Here is a 17,709-nt window from a genome sequence, read left to right as displayed (position 1 = left end):
GGGGGTTGCAGGTATCCCTCCAGCGCTCAGCAACCAGGACCGACTTCTGCAGAAGTCCTGACAGGTAGCAATGTGAGCAACATCTCTGTGCGCACTGTCTCCCTGCTGAGCCTCGAATTTCCTACTCGGGCGGCAGCTCGATGATCCTTCAACACCTGCTAGAGCACAACAACCCGTAGCGGACTCAGACCGAGATCTACTCCGAGCGCATGTCACGGGCCGTCCTCGGGCCGCTCGGGATGGTCCGCTTGTTCTACGGTCCGCTGCCAGAGCAGACGATGGACTTTTGGCATGCGCACATGCATGGCAATGTAGCGATCAATAGCGAGAGCATACCGGTGCATGTGTAACCCGAGCACGGTGCAACGGGCCTGTGAACGATGGCGTCGGACATCATGCGCGGGATGCTGGCGTTTGCTGGCTCGCTGCTCGTCATGCCCAGCCCGCCGGGCACCAGGCCACGGCTGCTGCGGAGCGACAGGGCACGCGAGATTCTCGCGTGTCGCGACTCACCGTCAGCCGGCGGGCCGGGACGCGAGTATTACTTTGGCCTGCATGCCGCTTACCTGGAAGACAAGGCGGCTGCTTCAGACGCGAGGGACGGGGCAATGTCAGCATCTCGCATAGCGGCTTGCGCGAAGGCTTCCTCTGCCGGGTACGACGGCCATGGCAACCTTGATGGATAGCGGTGCGGCGCCGAAGGCGGTGTTGACCAACTCTGCGCACGGCGAGATGCTGTGCTGGCCCATCTGCGCGGCCCTGGCGCCGCTCCCGGACGTGCCGAACGCAATCCTCGACGGCGTCAACATCCCGTTCACGACGGGCCGCTTCGCCACGTACAAGGGTCTGCTACGGCCGTGGGCGAGCCGCTGGAAACTGAAGAACCGGCCCATCGCGCTCTCGCTGGCTTGGCCCATCGCGGACGGATGGACGGTCGAGCTGAGCCACTTGGCCGCGCTTCGCTTCCGGCTGCTGCACACGGCGTATCGCACCGCGGGGGTGCGTCTGGTTCACGCTGCAAGGTCTCGACGCGGGTGTCGCGGTGGGCAGCGCCACCGCCGCGGGCGCATGCACTCTGGACATCATCTGCGCCGGGCCGTCGTTCGCGGTCATGCAAGGTCGGCGAATCGTGTGCACGCCGGAGTGACGGTGCGGCATGCGTGTACCGTACCATCTACATGTAGCATAGCGTTCGCATTGGCCTCGAAAAGAGACGTGATATGATCGCATGTTGCTGACGCCGCCTTTCAGCATACTTCTTCCCTATGACCTTGGCCACTGTCACCGGCCGACCATCGGTCGTCGCCAGGAGCGGCCGTCGAAGCGTTCGGCCGCAGCGGGTGAGTGTAGTAAGCACAGAACGGGTTCAGCTTCCATCAATCAGCATCGTTATTTTGACATGCGCAGCACATCTCGTGTGTGTGCAACACCCTTCTCGTATCGCATAAATACTAGTGACGCTCATGTCATTGCATTCCCTCAATGTACCTCGTCCGCAACAAATTTACTGCAGTCTCTGTCCAGAAAGTGACTTGCACTTACTCCCCCTGCTTCCAGCACTCTGTTCTCTGGGGCCCCGATCTGCCTGTGCAAAAGTGAATCAGAGTGACACGGGCGACCCTGGATCAGGCCGGGGAGGAGGGTGACGTCTGAGACCGGCGGCGGACGGGGGGCGAAGATGTGAGCGCGACGGTAAAGGGGACGAGGCACACTGGAAATGTACTGCGCCCGTCTGCCGGTTGGTTTTGAACTTCCTCTTGTCACTGGCCTCGCTGCTCGTGGCTAGCGTCACTGCTGCTGCACGTGCAGGATGCCTGGCCCGTCTGTCATGGAACGGGTGCGAACGGCCGTCCAGGAGGCGCGTTTACACAGCCGAGGCGAAGTCGTCGACCGTGGCGGGAGTGGCCTGGGCCGGAAGGGGGGGGCTGCGGACAGTGAAGGCCACCTGGACGAAAGATGTCACGAGTCGGGTGAAGAGCCAGTCGACCGAATCGAAGGAGTAGAAGACTTCCAGACCCTACGAACCTGTCAGCTTCGGTCCGACGACGTTGAGCAGGAGGTGATCGCCGCACACTTTGGCAGCATTGTTCTTCTAAACAGAGACATGTTGTCCTTGTTCAGAAGAACAATGTTTCCAGAGTGTGCGGTCTCCCCTCCGGATTGATCGTCGCCGGAGCCAGTGCTGCCATCACCCTGTGGAGGAGGTTCGATAGCGGAGTGGGGTCCTCCCGTTGGCGCCAGTTGGGCGAAAATTTCCCATTGACGACGGTTCACGAAACAATGGAGACTTCTATGCAGGGTGTTGCGACCGTCGATGCTCACATAGACCAATCCACATATGTGCATAGACACACTACGAAGGCAGGCGGGGAAAATGGATAGATTGATCCAAGTCCAAGGAGCATACGTGCTTATACCATAGCCGAGCATGAGTGATGAGGGGCCCACAAGGGAGACATTGATGGATGTGCCGATGAGGCCCACGGCGCTGCGGGGCTGGAGTGCAATGTCACGTGACCCGGGGCGGAGGCGAGCTGCCAGCAAGCAGCGGGAAGGGAGATTGCAAACCACAGGGAGCGGAGCTGAAGGCAAGACATGGCCGAACGTCACCTCTAACGGATCTACCAAGGGGAACTAGGACGGCCCCCTCGCAGGGCCTTGTCCAGCTCGAGCAGCGCCACTGCCGGCATGCCTGCCTTTCCTTCCCCTGCAGCGTCATCTTCTCAACCCAACCAGCGGCAGCAGTATGCCTTCAATCAACAGCAGCAGGAGAAGCGAGCGCATATGTACTCCCACTACCACTACCACCATCAACAGAAACAGCAACAGCAACAGAAACCTCAACAGCAACATCCGCAGGATGCATACATGAATGGGGCGCCAGGCCCAAGCAACGACGCGAGTCTGGCGGTGGCGTCCTCCTCCTCCTTAACATCAGCAGTAGTAGCAGCGTCCTCCTCCACCTCCACTGCGACGTCCTCTCGCCTGCTCGCTTCCGATACAGCCGATACTCCGTCCGCGTCGACGACCGCATCATCCACAGCCCCGTCATCCAACACGCGCGCGACGATCAACGACCTGCTAGCCAGCACGGGCTACGCGTTTCACTCGGCGTCCGGCGCCGCGCCGTCGCAGCATGGGGCTCACGCGTCGCACGGCTCATCCGTCGTCTCCGCCGCAAACATGTACGCCACGAGTGTCGCGCTGGAACCCCAGCTCGCCATACCGGCGCAGGGGTATGCAGCGCCGTCAAACGTCGTCAACGGTGCCTCTGCAGGAGATGGGAAAGGCGCCGTAGCCGGCATGGCGGAGCATGCAGGCATAAATGGGAATGGATCCGATACATTCGCAACAGCAGCAGCATCGTCGTCATCATCATCCTCAGCAGCCGTGGTACTGGGGTCTGGAGGGAGCGCACAAAAGGCCGGCGCGAGCACATCGGCGGCACTTCCAAAAACGGCAGCGGACCTCCTCAAGGAGGGACCGCGGGACTTCCGCATCATCCGTGATGTCGGCGACGGCTCGTTCGGCACCGTCTTTCTCGCCGACTGGCGCTCGCCCCTGCCGAGCGGCACGGACCTCAGCCTGATGCAGCACCCCAGCACGCGCCCCGAGTTCTCCGGCAGCAGGCTCGTGGCGATCAAGAAGATGAAGAAGCAGTATCGCAACTGGGCGGAGTGCTTGACCCTCAAAGAGCTCAAGGTGAGCGACTGTTTCGTTGCAGGACGAAGGGATCGCCCGCATACAGCCAGGCCCTTTTCAAACAGGACGCGCTGACACTTGCTCATTTTTTCGCAGTCTCTCCTCGCCATCCCGCCGCATCCGCACATCATTCCGCTGTACGACGCCTTCCTGCTACCCACGACCCACGAACTGCACTTCGTTTTCGAGTGCATGGAGGGCAACCTGTACCAGCTGACCAAGTCGCGCAAGGGCCGTCCGCTGGCACAGGGCCTCATCGCGACCATCTTCCGGCAGATCGTCGAGGGCCTGCACCACATCCACACGCACGGTTACTTTCACCGCGACCTCAAGCCGGAGAACCTGCTGCTCACCACGCTCGGCCTGTCTGAATACCCATGCCCTGGGCGGACAGATATCATCGAGCGCGATGTGCTCGTCATCGTCAAGATCGCGGACTTTGGCCTGGCGCGCGAGACAAGCAGCATCCCCCCATTCACCGAGTACGTGTCCACGCGCTGGTACCGCGCGCCAGAGGTGCTGCTGCGCGCGCGCGACTACAGCAACCCAGTCGACATCTGGGCTGTCGGTACGATCATGGCCGAGATCATCAACCTGCGTCCGCTCTTCCCCGGCTCGAGCGAGGTGACACAGGTGCTGGCCATCTGCGAGATCATGGGCACCCCCAGCGACGACTGGCCCAGCGACGACCGCGGCAAGAGAATGGGGGGCGGCCCTTGGCCGCGCGGGTTCAAGATGGCCAGCGCGGTTGGCTTCCAGTGGCCGCAGTGCAAGCCGGTGCGCTTGGCCAAGCTTTTCGGCAGCAGGACTCCGATGAGCCTAATCGATTGCATCAGCTCTCTGCTCCAGTACGAGCCCAAATCGCGCCTCACCACCGCGGGCCTCATGGAGCACCCGTACTTTGAGCGCGACGCCAAGTCGCTCCGCCCGATCGCGTCGCGCTCGATCATTCCCAAGGACAAGATCCAGGCGGCCCAGGCGCTCGGCCACGTCGTGCCCAACCTCGCTAAGATCGACGACGAGTCGATCAAACAATCCTACCGTGCCGCTGCCGAGCCCCCGCGCGCGCTCCCGCCCAGCCACGCCTACTCGCATGACGAGCGCAAGCCCAAGTTCGGTTCCACCAGCCCCGACCTCGCCGCCAGCCAGACGGCCGGCGGTTTGCTGCCGCAGCGGCAGCAACAGGATACCGATGAGACCATGCATGTTGCGCAGCCGCACCACGCACCCTTCTACCCTTCCGCGCAGGAACAGCTGCACGTACAGGCTGGCGGTGCGAAGATGGATGCAACCGGCTCACAACTGCTGTCGTGCGCGCCGCCCTTGGGGTCTGCACAAGCGCTCGAGCAGCCCGGTTTACCCATGCAGCTCGGCGATGATGCGCCGGTGCGTGTCCCGCCGATGCACGCCAACGGGACGCTGCTCGATGTACAGCAGCACGCCGCCGACCAGCGCACCGTGTATGACGTCGACTTGCCTTTGCCGGCCCAGCACGCCGGGGGGTCTGCGTCTGCTGCTACCAGCGGCGGCGGTGGCATTTCGCCCTCGCACAGCCAAGTTGGCCTCTGGGCTAGCCTGCATGCGAGCGCGAGCACCATCGGCAGCGCTTTCCTTGGCACCTCGAGCAGCGAACACATTGAGCAGAAGGGCAACAACTATGGCAGCAATGAGACGTTCGATTCGGCCGACCGTAGGCGCCGCAAGATGGGCAAGTGGGTCTCGCGCGTCTTCAAGGACAGAAAGGCGGACGAACTGGCTGCCTCGGATGCATCGATACGGATACCCCAGCAGCAGCAGCAACAGCAACAGCAACAACATCCTTATCAGCAGCACCCATCCGTTGCTTCGCTCGTCCCGTCCATGCAAGCCAGAGATCCAGGCAGCAGTCCTTATGGACGCGGCAAAGGCTATCCGAGCGCGATGGACTCGCAAGTCTACTCGGATGGGGAGGACAACGAGTCACTGTATGAAGTGCTTGACGAGAGCCTTAGCGCGCGCGTCGGTGGGCCCGGCGAGAATGTCGCAAGAGGACGCGCAAGGGGCGTCGTCTCGAAGCGCCACGTACAGTGGACGACAGGCGAGCAGCTGGACCCCAGCAAGCTCGGCTCGGGCTTCATGGACGCCCTTGTCAATGGCTCGCTGTCTGAAGGAGCGGGAAGCATCGGCGGCGGTGGTGGTTCCGAGTCCCGCCAGTCGCTTGCTGGCAGCATCGCGACGGTAGGGGACCTTCAGCACAATCCACGCGCTGCAGATACGGCCCCCTTCCCTTACGCCGACCATCACACATTTGAGCCAAACGAGCTGGCGGGTTACGAGCGGTGGGAGCGAGAGCAGGAGCGGCGCCGCCGGCAAGACACGGCCGGGTCGTGCATCACGCACCGGTCCAACGACAGCGACCCCGGTCCGCACCGACGACAGTACCCCTCGCGCATACAGCGCGGCAACTCGGCCGTCTCACATGGCTCACAGCCTGGCATTATGGACCGCAGGGTGCGCGGCACGACCGGCGGCAGCACGCAGTCTGACGCAGCGAGGTCTGTGCATTCGCTTGATCAAGATCTCATCGCTGATATGCGCAGCATGTTCCCGCGCGACAACAACTCGGCGTCGCAGCATGCGCCTGCGCGTCTCGGCACGGGGCGGCAGAGTCGCGGTAACGGATCGATCCGTGCTGGATCTGCTTCGCCCTTGCACCACTCTGTGATCGCCGGTCGCTACCACCCGTATTGCGGGGGCGGTGGTGGCGGCGTGCCGTCGGGAAGGCCAGCATCAAATGGGCCTGTCACTTCTGGAGTCCTCGTTGCGTCGCCCTCGCACAATCCATATGGATTTGCGCGAGGTCCCGATTACCGCACAACGTCCAGCGAGATGATCACTATGCATCGGTCCGTCCTACCCAAGCGCGGACTTTCGCAGAATGACATCCCGCCATCACCTCAATCGTACGAACTGCTCGGGCACCAACACCCTTCTTCGCAGACGCAGCCGCTGGGCCCGCCCGCGCCACAGCATCCGGGCTACGCTCCGCATCAGTCGCAGCTCAACTCGCCACCCTCGCGCCTTGCGCCGCAGCTCGAGGTGCAGGAGCTGAAAGGCCCGCTGCACTACCCGCGCGCCGACCGCGCGGGCGGCAGTGCATACGAGCTGCTGCGATCGCTCAATCAGCTCCCGACGACATATCTAGGCAATCAGGCTGTCTCGTCGGTGCCAACGCTGCCGTCCTTTGCGGAATTTGCGGCAGGTGCGAACATACTGCAACAGGACAGTAAAATGGACTCGTAACGCGTGCGCGCCTGTGCTTCTCTCTTCCTCCGTCCTTCCCCTCTCGCTCTCGCATGTATCTCGTATCGACCGGGTTGTGCTGGAATTCTCTTTACCTCAAACGTGACGCTAGCTCCTTTATACCTTGCTCCCTTTGTCAACTTGCAGACCCTCCTTGCATCGGCCGGTATTCCAACTTGTACGCATAACATAATGTTCGATCATGCAGCAGCAATTTCACGTCTGTCCTAATCAAAAGTTTCCCATTGCTTTCCACTTGGCGCTTGGGATTCTAGACGTATCGTCCATAGAAGATTGAGATATTTGTCCATGGAGTATTGGATGATAGCGTGCGCTACAGAAGATATTTTACTCAAGCGTGTGGTATCCTGCAGGGTGTTGTTGCGACTGCTTGGGAGCGCTGTTCGCCAACGACGGAGGCGTTGGACCACCAGCTGCAGTGCTGTCGAACAGCGTGGTAGTCGAGGAGACTGGTATTGCATCCTCCTCGCCAACAAACACGACAGATTCCTCTTGTGCTTGTGCGTCGTCGTCTCTGTATCCGCCAGGGATGTTCCCTGTTGGCGGCCCGTCTCTTGCTTGCTCGGCGGACCTGCCGAAAGAGTTACCGACGCCGCCGCTGCTGCTTCCGGCAGAGCGGTTCCAGACTTGAGGGTGCGAGCTGGACGACAGACCGCTATCGCCCCTGTCGCCCGCTCCTGTACTTGTACCTGCTGCTGTAGATTCGTCGACGAGTCCGAGTTGGACAAGCAGGCTGGAGCAGGAGACCAAGCTGACAACCTTGAAGCACATGTTAGCGCAGAGCGTAAATACAGCGATGCTGTCCGTCGCATATCTGTAGCTCAAGAACCAGAAGATGTCGAGCGGGACGGAGAGGAACCAGATCAGCGTGAAGACCACCAGGAGCGACGCGCCGCGGCTGTTGTTGGAAGGCAGGAGTGGCTCAGACGTCACGATCAAGCCTAGGATGGCGAGCGAGAGTGTGTAGCGTGGATGTATCATAGATGTGACGGCGACCATGGACAGGACCTGTTAATCGCATCGCGAATTTGTGTGCAAGACCAAGTCAACGAATGCACACGCTAATAGCCAAATACCGATGGTAATTCACCACATGCAGGCCGAAGATAAACTCGAGGTCGACCGCCTGCAAGCCGGTCGGCATGAGTGGCTGAAGATAGAGCGGCATGGTCAAGGCCTGCGCCATCCGCGGGTGGACGGGCACCATTCTCTCGCGTCTCTCTCTTTCAGTCGCAACCCAGTCACAGATCGCTCCTTGGCGCTGGAGACAAGGAAGATGACGAATGCGTAGGCTAGCGGATCAACACTGCATCTATTAGACCCCCGTTGCTGTGAACGATAGAGTCGCAATGGCGCACTGCACTGCACATTCCTCACGGCAAGGTGATGCTTGTTGCAATGTATACAATGTATGCAGCGTGCTCCTCATCTCCATGTTACTGAAGAAGCCGAGGTGTCGCCGGTTAACCCATTTGCATCTCGTCGCTGCTATAGTGCGATGCTGTGGGCTAGAAAGCACAGATGCGCGTGTAGTTGGTCACGTGACCTAGACGCGTGATGTCGCTCCACAACGCAACGCGAACATCCTTTTCGCGCCTAGAGCAACACCACCCGCTACTTTTTGACTTGCTCCAATCCTCTCCCCATCCTGGGCAGTCTCATGCTCAGCTCAGAGTAGCGCAAAGGGGACGAGCATATTGATGCAGCCGCACATATTGATGATAAGTGAGAGCCAACGCCCACCGCCGATCAACAAGATGAGAGACAGCACGCTCCCGCTAGGCGAGGTGCAGGATCAAGGGCTCGCGCTGAGCGGCCTGCAAGAGCCCGAGGATGTCATGTGAGTGTGGCAGGCAACAGCAGCAGCAGCCTTTTGCATCTCCTCACAGGTCAGGTCAGATCAGTGACTAACCAACTCGCTCCATCTGTCTGTTTTGGCGCCCGCGCAGGGCGATGATCCCAGAGATCAAGGCGCTAATGAAGGACACAAAGGAGCTGGACGAGATCCGAGAGATCAAGCGCCTCAAGAGGACGATAGAAGAGAAGCGAAAGATCGAGCGGAGTGGGATCAGGAAGGAACTCGAAGGTGCGTACCGGGCGAGATGTCTGATCCATCGAGGATGGCGGTGAACTTGAGGCTCGGGGGGCTGACCGCGCGTCACGTCACGTCTCGCCTTGCTCCGCTCCGTCACCAGACCTTAAGCGGCAGCTCTCCCTCATTGCCTCGCAGTCCGAGCGCGGCATCGCAGACTGGCGCACCGAGCGTGTGCACGCAGCCGAGATGGAGCGCCTCAACACGGAAAAGTTCGCGCTGGCCAAGGCCAACGCCGAGCTGCAGGTCGCCATCGAGAGGCTCGAGCACAGTAAAGTGGCAGAGGAGGAGCGCATCGAAGCGATGGATGCTGAGGATCCGGCTGAAGGCATGGATGTAGATGGCGATGCGTGAGTCCGCTGCCATAAAGCATGCCGTCCAGCATGTATTGCTGACAATTGTTGCTCTTTCTTCCTCTCTATGGCACCAGGATCATGCTCAAGATCTTGCGCTCAATCGGCTTCATGCCGCTGTATGATTCGAGCAAGAGTGCCACGCTGGCACCGGGCGGGGCGCCATTCGAGGAGCTAACGGTAATCTCAAAGAAACGACAAACGTCGCTGCTCATGAACGTCAGCCAGGAATATCTCGCCGCGCAGGACCTCTCGCCCATCGCACTCGCCGACCAGCTTTGGAAAGCTGTGGCGTAGAGCACTCTGTGTCTTTCGATGTGTGCGCGTCCGCTTCGTGTTGTACAACAGTCTTTCTTGCAGAAACTTTGCTTCTTTGCAAGTGAACGCAACGCATGTATAATCATTTTTGCCCCGCTGGGCGGTGGGGGTATGGAAGTTCGCAAGTACAAGTCCGAGCATAAGCTGTACGCTACACACAGCTTAGCCTGCTGTATCTGAATAGAAGAGAAGAAAATAACAATCGATGGAAGAACGCGCCGTAGCGTCTCAAGGCACCATCTGCTGTCGGAAGCTACAGGCGTCGGTGGACTCGCGTTCGTGGTGTGTCGCGACTTGCGGACTGAGCACAATCTCGCTCTCGTCGTCATCAGGGCCTCGTTCGCAAGCGGCGCGGATGCTGTCAACCTGGCTCGACGTCAGCGAGAGGTGCCGCATGGACGGAGGCGGATGCGAGGTTGCGCTTTTCGGTCGGTTCGGCGTGCCTGCGCTGTCAGCGAACATGCGTGGAATGCTACCGAGATCCTGGACAGGCAACGACAGCCGCTTGAGCTGACGCGGTGACTTGCTGCTGCCGTCCTCCTGGGCTGAGGACGTGCCCGGTCGGACAAGGAAGCCTGACCGCTTCTCTTTCGACTGCACGGCTTGCATCTTGCGCAGTTCATCTCGCAGCTGTTTGTATGCAGTCAGGATCGTCGTCTCTCGGGCGCGCTGATCAGCTAGTTGGCTGCGCAGCGAATCCGCAGACTCATGGCCGTCTTCGGGCTGAACGCAGAATGATTACAGGGTCAGCGGCGCTGCGATCGGATCCCGGGCCCCCGCAGCATTGACTCACCATCTTCGTACTCGACATGAAAGAAGCCAACTTGGCCTGCATTTCAGCAAGCTCCTCCTTCAGCGAGCTCTGTTCCTGCTCGGCGTGGTCTGCCCTAGCGCGCGCCTTGTCCACAGCACCCAGAGCCAAGAGATGTTCGCTGCGAAGCGTCTGTATTTCTGTCTGTAGCTTCTTGATCTCCATCTGTTGCGAGTCGAAAACCCGTTGCGAATTGGCTTGTATTAGTTGGTGCGCACTCTGCGCCTTTTGCAGATCAGAGAGCTCCGTCTTTTGGTCGTCGACAAAGCTCTCGGGGATAGAGTGAGTCGAATTCCCACCGGCAGATTTTGGCCTTTGAAGCAGCTCTTCTTGCAAGGCATTACCGCGCAACTTGGCAGCGACCAGTTCATTGTCCTTTGCAGCGAGCTCTTCGACCATCCGCGCCAACTGAGTTTGCAAAGTCTCGATCTGCAAGTCACGTACCGCAGACTCGTCGGCCAACATCTTGACCTTGGAATATGATGCATCCGCTTCCGCCTTGTGTGCGAGAGCCCTACTCTCCAAGGCCTCAAGCTCCCGGGCATGCGCTGCGCGCAGCTCGGACCTGACCTTGTCTGCTTGAGCTCGGTGGGAAGCCAACGCAACCTGGTGCTCCGATACAAGAGAGTGCAGTCGGTTCTGGATCGCAACATGCTGTCCTGTCTCACCTCCAGCAGCCTGCAGCGCCGCCTGTAGATCGGCCACCTCAGAGGAATACAGAGCGGTCGTATCACTCATGCGAGCTTCGTACCCATCTCGCACGCTCTGCAGCTCTTCTTGGAGCCGCAGAGTCACGCGCTTCAGTTCGGCTTCGGCAGCTGCAGCCTTCTGCGCTTGCTTGCCGCTCTCAGACTGCGCGCCATCGATCTGTTTCATCAGCTCTATCCGCGCTGCCTCCAGCGCTGAGCGGTCCGAGTCAGCCTGCTCGATCTTTGCCTGTAGCTCCTTTGCTTTGCCTTCGTGCACACCAATGGCCTCGGTTTGAATTGCGCGCGCTTGCGTGAGGTCTTTTTGAAGCCGCTCGTGCGCTGATCTCAGCTGCTGCAGCTGCTGCAGCCTTTCGCTGGACTCTGTCTTGTGCTTCAAGCACTCCGCTCGGAGCGAAACGCCTTCGGTTAGAGCTTCTTCCAGCTGCTGCGTGAGCTTGATGGCATTCGCTCGGTGGATCTTGGCTTCTTGGGATACCTGCTCCAGCTCATTCCCCAGCTCGTCGACCTCCTCGGCGCCCAGACGCAGCTCCTTCTGATGGGTCTCTGCCATGAGGGTGATGGTCGCCGACTGTTGGTCTAGGAGCTCGAGGAGCTGCTTAATCTCCACCGAGCTTGTTTCCAGCTTGGCAGTCAACGACGCGACCTGGCGTCGCATCGGCTCTACTGCATTCTCTTCGCCATGTCCCCCCGAGTGGCTCCCTCCAAGCTCCGAAGATTTGACAAATTGCTCCAGCATCTTCTTCTCAGCGACCATGACCTTAAACGCGTCAGCGATTTCTAACAGACAGAACGGTGCAATGTCAGCCTGCAAGGGAAGACATGATGAAAACGCCACAACGCTCACGCACCTCCGAAAGCACCCGTAAAGCGAGACTCGGCGCGCTTCAAGACGTCTGATCTGTTCGCGCTGACCCTGTCTTCCTCCATCTCAGCTCGCCGGCTGGTGACAGGTACACTTTCGCGTCTAGTGAGCATGCTGAAATTGCTCACCTGGCTGTTGGTTCGAGCGCGAAGCCCATAGCCACTGTCGCTGGATTCCGGGGCAGCGCCGGCCGCATCAACCTCGTCACCAACACTACGTGGGAAACCCCTCGGCGACTTGCCAGCATCGCCGGCGAAGGAGGACGGCGAAGACGATGTCGAGAGCGCAGTGGCCTTTGTGACCAACGGACTCGATGACGGACGAGAGGACTGACGCGGCGAAGGCAGCATGAGGACTCTAACGCCACCCATCTCAAGGCTACCATTGCTTCGCGTGCGCGTCCTGCCAGACGATCTGCCTTGCTCTGAGGGAGAAGGAAGGCGCAGGACTTCTATGCCTGTTGCTGAGGAGAGGGAAGTCTGACCTTGCAGCCTCGTTGACGCGAAGGCAGGAGCCGATGGCGTCGACGTAGCAAAGTTCGTCGGAGTTGGCGCAGTGACTGCAGCAGGTGTGGGAGCAGGAACTGTGGCAGACCTTGACCTAGGAACCGAGGTTGGGACAGATGCAGAAGAAGTGGTAGCATTCCCAGAAAGATACGGGCCCGCCAATTTCAGGTTGCTCGAGCGCTCCGGCAAGGCGATAGCCGAGTTGGCACCAGAGGAAGGCGGCGTTTCCGGCTGTATCACTACCCTCGGACTGTTGGCCGCTTCCTTCTCAACAACGGCGCCAGCGCTGTTCTTGCAGAGTAGGCCGGCCGCCATGTGTGTGCTACTCGGTGTCGAGGGAACCGGCGGTAAAGGCTCGCTTGGCGGCCCTGTTAGTGGCAAAGGCTGCATCGGACTCGACGTCGCGGTCGGGCTCGCCACAGGGGAGCGCAGGCGTTCGGTCAGCGCAGCAGCAGCAGACGACACTTGGTTTGATGCGGAGTGCTGAAAGGCGTCCGTGTTGGCGTCGCGCAGGCGCAGCGGCACAGGCGGGCTCTTGCGCTGCTTGCCGCAGGAAGTTGTGGGCGTTCGAGCGCCGGAAAACCCGCGCGACAGACCGAAGCGCCCCGAGTCAGGGCTGCTCGGTACGGCCGGCGTGCCGGCAGCGTTGGCGACAGTCCCTGTGGCCGGCGAGTCGAAGCCAGGCGAGGCGGTCGCAAACGACTGCGCGGACGTGCTGGGCGTGATGCTGCCGGGGGACGAGGCGGATGGGCTCGACTCGACGCCGTCCTTGTTGCCTGCATGCTGCGAAGACGAGTGGCGTGTCGCTCGCTTGCCATGCACGATGTTGCTCTTGCGCAGCAGGCTCGGTATGACTGGCGACGTGATCGCTGAGCTGCGTTCGACCTTGGTGGCCGTCATGAGCTGCGCCTCCTCGTCGCCGTAGTCAGAGACGGTGCGCATGGAGCTGTTCGAGGCCCTGCGCGACGCATTGACCACCCCTCCTCCTACTCCTGCTTTTGCGGCTCCGGTTCCTCCGACCCCGGCAGGCGCGTCCCCGACGCTAGCGACGTGCGCCTGGTGCGCGGGGTCGAGATCGCGAAGGTACTCGACACTGCCTTCGCGCGCGAGCAGCGCGTACGGGTCTTTACGCTGGTCGTCGTTGTTGAGGGGTTCGGCGGCGCCACTGAAATCGATCAGATCGGACAGCGACATGATCTGCTGCTCCTCATGTTCGGAGGAATGCAGCGACTCGCTCGTCCCCGTCGAGCCGCGCAGCAGCGCCTTGTGATGCGCGCTGCCCTCGCTGCTGCCACCGGCTTTGCCTTTACCCTTGCTCTTGCTACTCGCGGTCGGCGGCTTGGGCTCGCTCCTATTGCGGGCGCGCGCGGCGTCTGCCTCTTCGCCAGCTCGCACCAGCGCGGCCGTTGCAGGGATAGCCGCGCTGTTCGACGGGGCACTGGGGAGCTTGCCATTGCTGAGCCCGTGTCCGAACGCGAGCGAGTGCGATGCGGAAAGCGTAGCGCTGGCCGTGCTATAGATGCTGCCGGTGCTGTCGGTCGCAGGGACGCTGATCGCAGTGCTGACGCTTGGCAGCGTCCCACCGGTGTCCCTCCAGGCAGAACTGGCGAACCGAGCGGCGATAGGCGTCATGTTGCTCTCACCGGCGCCAGGGCCAGCTTTGGTTGATCGCGCAGCAGAGGCATAGGAAGGGGGTATCACAGGAGACGCACCGGAGCCGCTGATGCCGAGACCGGTCGTCGTGGCAGCTGCTGCACTATTGCCGCTGGGCATGTACGACTCGCGTTGCTGCTGTAGCTGTTGCTGTGACTCTCGGAACGCGGCGACGGCATGGAGGATGCTCTGCGCGCTCGCGACGGGCACGACTCCGTGGCTTGATCCATTCAGCGCGGTGCCGTTTGACCCGCTCGCACCGAAACCCACGCCATTCCCGCCTGCAGCACCACCACCGTTTGTGAGCAGCTCGAGCGGCGCAGAGACGCGACGCTGTGGGATAGACGGTGCAAACTTCCTGCGCGGCTTGCCGCCCGCGACAACTCCGACGCCGGGTGATGCCGATGAAGCGGCCGACGAGGGCGACTGGCCGAGGATACCAGTAACGCTGCCAACGGAGCTGGAGTGCGTAGAGGAGGAGGAGCGCAGCCTGCGTGGCCCACCAATGCCGCGAGGTGAGCCGGTAGGACTGCTTTCAATGCCGCCGGTACCGGCCGCTTCGCCGGTGCCACAGAGTATCGTACCCTCGCTCCTGACGCCGCTGGAACCGGCAGCACCGAAGCTGTTGCCGGTGGCTATAGAGGAAGATGGAGAGGATTCGTTCGGCTTGGCGGGTGATCGCGACGACGATGACGATGACGACGACGATGCACGCCGACTGCTGTCCTTGCTGTTGCCCTTGACATGCTTCATGCTCCCGGGCTTGCGCTCCGACCCGCTGCCGCTTCCACCGGCCTCGAGGCTGCTGCGCGACCTGAGGTTGCCGACCTGGTCCCCGCTCTCGGCCTCGAGCTCTTCTTCTTCTTCTTTTTCTACTTCTTCGTCCTCCAGCTCGCGCTTGCGCTCGTTGACGGCCTGCTGTTGCTGCTGGTGAGGAAGTACCTCGGCTGAGCAGCCAAGGCTGCCGCACGCCGAGTGGTCGTTGCTGCTGCTGCCACTGCTGCACGATGCGTCGGTCGAAGCGGAGAGCTTGTCGAGCGAAGCATGACCTGTGGGCATCCTGGCTGCGCTGTCGCTGTCCGCACGGGTGGAGGGTATGATGAGGGACGGAGCGATGGCGCCGTCGCTCCCGACCCGATGCGGGTGGTGATCACGGTGCGTCGAGCCGTTCAAGATTAGTGGTGCTGCACGCGGAAGCACGATACCGCTGTCTCTATTGCCGTCTCTGTCTCTGTTGCTTCTAGAGGACGAGGTCGCAGGGTCCTCAGAGCCTCTGCAGACGAGGGGAACAGGGAGCGGGCGATTGTCGCCTCTGCGAGGTGCAGTAGTGTAGTGAGCAACGTTGTTGCTGTACGCTTTGTCTAGCGCGGAGGAGAGCGGAGAGCCAAACGATATAGAGCTCGTTGGCAGTGAGGAGAGCGCGGGGGACGAGGTCATGGATACGGTTGCCGAGATGCCGGACGGAGGCCGCGGCTGCGGAGGTGGCGCTGTTCTGCTGATGCCGGTATGAATGTTGTGCGGAGACGGGATTGCCATCCTTGCGATGGACTTAGTAGGCGGCAGCAGAAGAAGCTGGGCGGATGTTGTGACGCATTTCTAACAAGTGTGCATTCGCGTTAAGCAACCAAAGTGGGCAGAGGATCGGAGATGCAGAGGCAGAGGTGTCACGCAACGCTGGCGGTCACAGCTTGTGCAGGTGTGTAGAGGCTGCTCCTACTGTGTACTTGATCAGATTCTTTCATCGGACGGAATGGAATCGGGGAGAATGCAACGGGGTTCCTTTGGAAGTGAGAGCAGGGCTTGAGACACCTTGAAGGGGAGAAAGACAAGCGAGCCGCTTGGACCAGTCGGTCTCCAGCCGTGATTCTCGCCTTGGACTTCCCGCTGCGACACCAATCGCCTGCGACTGGGGCCTCGTTTTAAATGGCTAGGTGTATGGATGTGTGCGTCTTGCAAGCATTCGCACTCGCAGGAACCTCTCCCTGGCGTTCGACCTTGCTTGTAAAGAAAGGACCATCTCAATTCTCGTCGTTACCCGCTCATGGTGGGCTGTAGGCTGGTGTGCGCTTGGTGTGGCCCCCAGGCCACTACGCCAGTCAACATTCTTTATTTTCATAACTCCAGGTCGACACTAAAAAAAAGAAAAAAGAAACAAGGAACTTCTTTTTGGAGTTGGACGCGTCGTTGTAGTAGCAGGCAGTTCGTCTCGTCTCCGCAACCTGCTCGTCCTCATCATCAACAGCAGCATATCGACGTCGGGTCCTCGCTCCTGAACGCAACGTAGAAGCAGAATTTGGGAATGCATACGTTTAGAGCGTAGAACGCATGGCGCGGAGATATTGCGTGCACCACACGACGGGCGATGACATGCATCATCGCGACCCATGATGACATAGACAGCACGCACAGCAAGCTATTCGACCGCGTATGATCGGCAAGGCACCCAGCAGCACAGGTGCATGTACTGTACAGAAGGAGAGAAAGTGAAAAAGGATATTTAGTCGAGAGAAGAAACACGACCCCGCCAGAGGGTAAAGTAGCCGCCAGCCTGACGCAATTCTCAGACCCAGAAAGGTCAAACAACGCAGTTTACTTTGTCGTTTCGCAGCGCAGACCAAAGGAACAAACAAACGGCAGGAGTTCGTGCCCTCCTTGCTGACTCCTTCCAGCTACGAGAAGCCAGCCAGACCTTTCTGGGTCGAGGGAGATCGTAACGCGTCTCAGTGCGCCTGTACGCGTGCCAGTTGTTTAGAAGTGCAGCGTCGCAAAAGTAACACGCGTTCCACTTGGCTGTTCGGTCCTCGCTCTGTCCGCGGCCGGCAAAGCTGGCGCCGCCAGCTTTGCTCTTTTCCCTTCGCACAGCAGCGACGATGTTCCGATCGGCATTCGGATGTATGGGAAATGGCTTTGCGAGGTGAGATCACCGATGCTTGCGAGCGTGCGAAACTCCAACAAGCTCTCGTAGACAAGATGGGAGAGCAGAGCCCCAGCTATCAGCATATCCTTGAGTAGATCTGTGTAAGATATATTCGAGAATTTTTGATTTTCGCCAAGCGATTCGCCGATCACCTCTCTCTGTGCCTGTGGCTGTGGCTGTGCCTGTTTGACTCTGGATTCTGAAGGGTGTGTATATGCCGTGCCGTTTGTCTCGAAGGGCGAAAAGCGCGCATGGTCACCATGTTGCTTTCATCGTGTGATGATGATGAGGCAGAGTGTGCTGAGACAGCGCGGATTGCACAGAAGTGCGATCGGGGCTTTCGGCGCCTCGGTGAAGTCACCACTAGCTCATCATCAAATTTTCGCAAGGGGTTGAAGTACATCTTATACTTCGTACCATTCGGCCATGTGAGGGCATGCGAGACGGGTTCGAGACAGGGGCTCGAATACTCGTGGAGCGCC

General features: G+C 60.2%; 5 protein-coding genes across 5 annotated transcripts; 3 read left to right on the top strand and 2 right to left on the bottom strand.

The window, feature by feature from the left end:
• Positions 1-395: 395 nt before the first annotated feature.
• On the top strand, positions 396-1,455 carry K437DRAFT_265351 (uncharacterized protein; the record flags this gene model as incomplete). Its single annotated transcript, XM_013384531.1, has 5 exons — positions 396-655; positions 687-999; positions 1,185-1,215; positions 1,252-1,340; positions 1,408-1,455. The coding sequence occupies 5 exons, from the start codon at positions 396-398 to the stop codon at positions 1,453-1,455; spliced, it is 741 nt and encodes a 246-aa protein (XP_013239985.1).
• Positions 1,456-2,635: 1,180 nt separating this feature from the next.
• K437DRAFT_241302 (uncharacterized protein) lies at positions 2,636-7,274 on the top strand. Its single transcript, XM_013384530.1, has 2 exons — positions 2,636-3,702; positions 3,799-7,274. Exons 1-2 carry the CDS (start codon positions 2,689-2,691, stop codon positions 6,982-6,984), a joined length of 4,200 nt encoding a protein of 1,399 aa, XP_013239984.1. The 5' UTR covers positions 2,636-2,688; the 3' UTR covers positions 6,985-7,274.
• K437DRAFT_276856 (uncharacterized protein) lies at positions 7,266-8,405 on the bottom strand. The gene is made up of 2 exons (XM_013384529.1): positions 8,096-8,405; positions 7,266-8,013 (listed from the first exon to the last, which is right to left on the bottom strand). The coding sequence occupies exons 1-2, from the start codon at positions 8,210-8,212 to the stop codon at positions 7,333-7,335; spliced, it is 798 nt and encodes a 265-aa protein (XP_013239983.1). The 5' UTR covers positions 8,213-8,405; the 3' UTR covers positions 7,266-7,332.
• A 255-nt stretch (positions 8,406-8,660) lies between these two features.
• K437DRAFT_252491 (uncharacterized protein) lies at positions 8,661-9,975 on the top strand. The gene is made up of 4 exons (XM_013384528.1): positions 8,661-8,845; positions 8,955-9,091; positions 9,201-9,447; positions 9,528-9,975. The coding sequence occupies exons 1-4, from the start codon at positions 8,706-8,708 to the stop codon at positions 9,745-9,747; spliced, it is 744 nt and encodes a 247-aa protein (XP_013239982.1). The 5' UTR covers positions 8,661-8,705; the 3' UTR covers positions 9,748-9,975.
• On the bottom strand, positions 9,836-16,286 carry K437DRAFT_276854 (uncharacterized protein). The gene is made up of 3 exons (XM_013384527.1): positions 12,138-16,286; positions 10,562-12,066; positions 9,836-10,491 (listed from the first exon to the last, which is right to left on the bottom strand). The coding sequence occupies exons 1-3, from the start codon at positions 15,844-15,846 to the stop codon at positions 9,997-9,999; spliced, it is 5,709 nt and encodes a 1,902-aa protein (XP_013239981.1). The 5' UTR covers positions 15,847-16,286; the 3' UTR covers positions 9,836-9,996.
• Positions 16,287-17,709: the final 1,423 nt, after the last annotated feature.

The sequence above is a fragment of the Tilletiaria anomala genome (assembly GCF_000711695.1).
Source record: "Tilletiaria anomala UBC 951 chromosome Unknown K437scaffold_177, whole genome shotgun sequence".
NCBI lineage: Eukaryota > Fungi > Basidiomycota > Exobasidiomycetes > Georgefischeriales > Tilletiariaceae > Tilletiaria > Tilletiaria anomala.
This window is presented reverse-complemented; position numbering and strand designations above follow the sequence as displayed.

Bases quoted from the DNA above. Each gene is read 5' to 3' on its own strand.
- K437DRAFT_241302 (XM_013384530.1), top strand. From the start codon at position 2,689: ATGCCTGCCTTTCCTTCCCCTGCAGCGTCATCTTCTCAACCCAACCAG. The intron at 3,703-3,798 runs GTGAGCGACTGT...ATTTTTTCGCAG, and splicing joins TGACCCTCAAAGAGCTCAAG to TCTCTCCTCGCCATCCCGCC.
- K437DRAFT_276856 (XM_013384529.1), bottom strand. From the start codon at position 8,212: ATGGTGCCCGTCCACCCGCGGATGGCGCAGGCCTTGACCATGCCGCTC. The intron at 8,014-8,095 runs GTGAATTACCAT...TGCGATTAACAG, and splicing joins TTATCTTCGGCCTGCATGTG to GTCCTGTCCATGGTCGCCGT.
- K437DRAFT_252491 (XM_013384528.1), top strand. From the start codon at position 8,706: ATGCAGCCGCACATATTGATGATAAGTGAGAGCCAACGCCCACCGCCG. The intron at 9,092-9,200 runs GTGCGTACCGGG...CTCCGTCACCAG, and splicing joins GATCAGGAAGGAACTCGAAG to ACCTTAAGCGGCAGCTCTCC. The intron at 9,448-9,527 runs GTGAGTCCGCTG...CTATGGCACCAG, and splicing joins ATGGATGTAGATGGCGATGC to GATCATGCTCAAGATCTTGC.
- K437DRAFT_276854 (XM_013384527.1), bottom strand. From the start codon at position 15,846: ATGGCAATCCCGTCTCCGCACAACATTCATACCGGCATCAGCAGAACA. The intron at 12,067-12,137 runs GTGCGTGAGCGT...TCTGTCTGTTAG, and splicing joins CTTTACGGGTGCTTTCGGAG to AAATCGCTGACGCGTTTAAG. The intron at 10,492-10,561 runs GTGAGTCAATGC...TTCTGCGTTCAG, and splicing joins TCATGTCGAGTACGAAGATG to CCCGAAGACGGCCATGAGTC.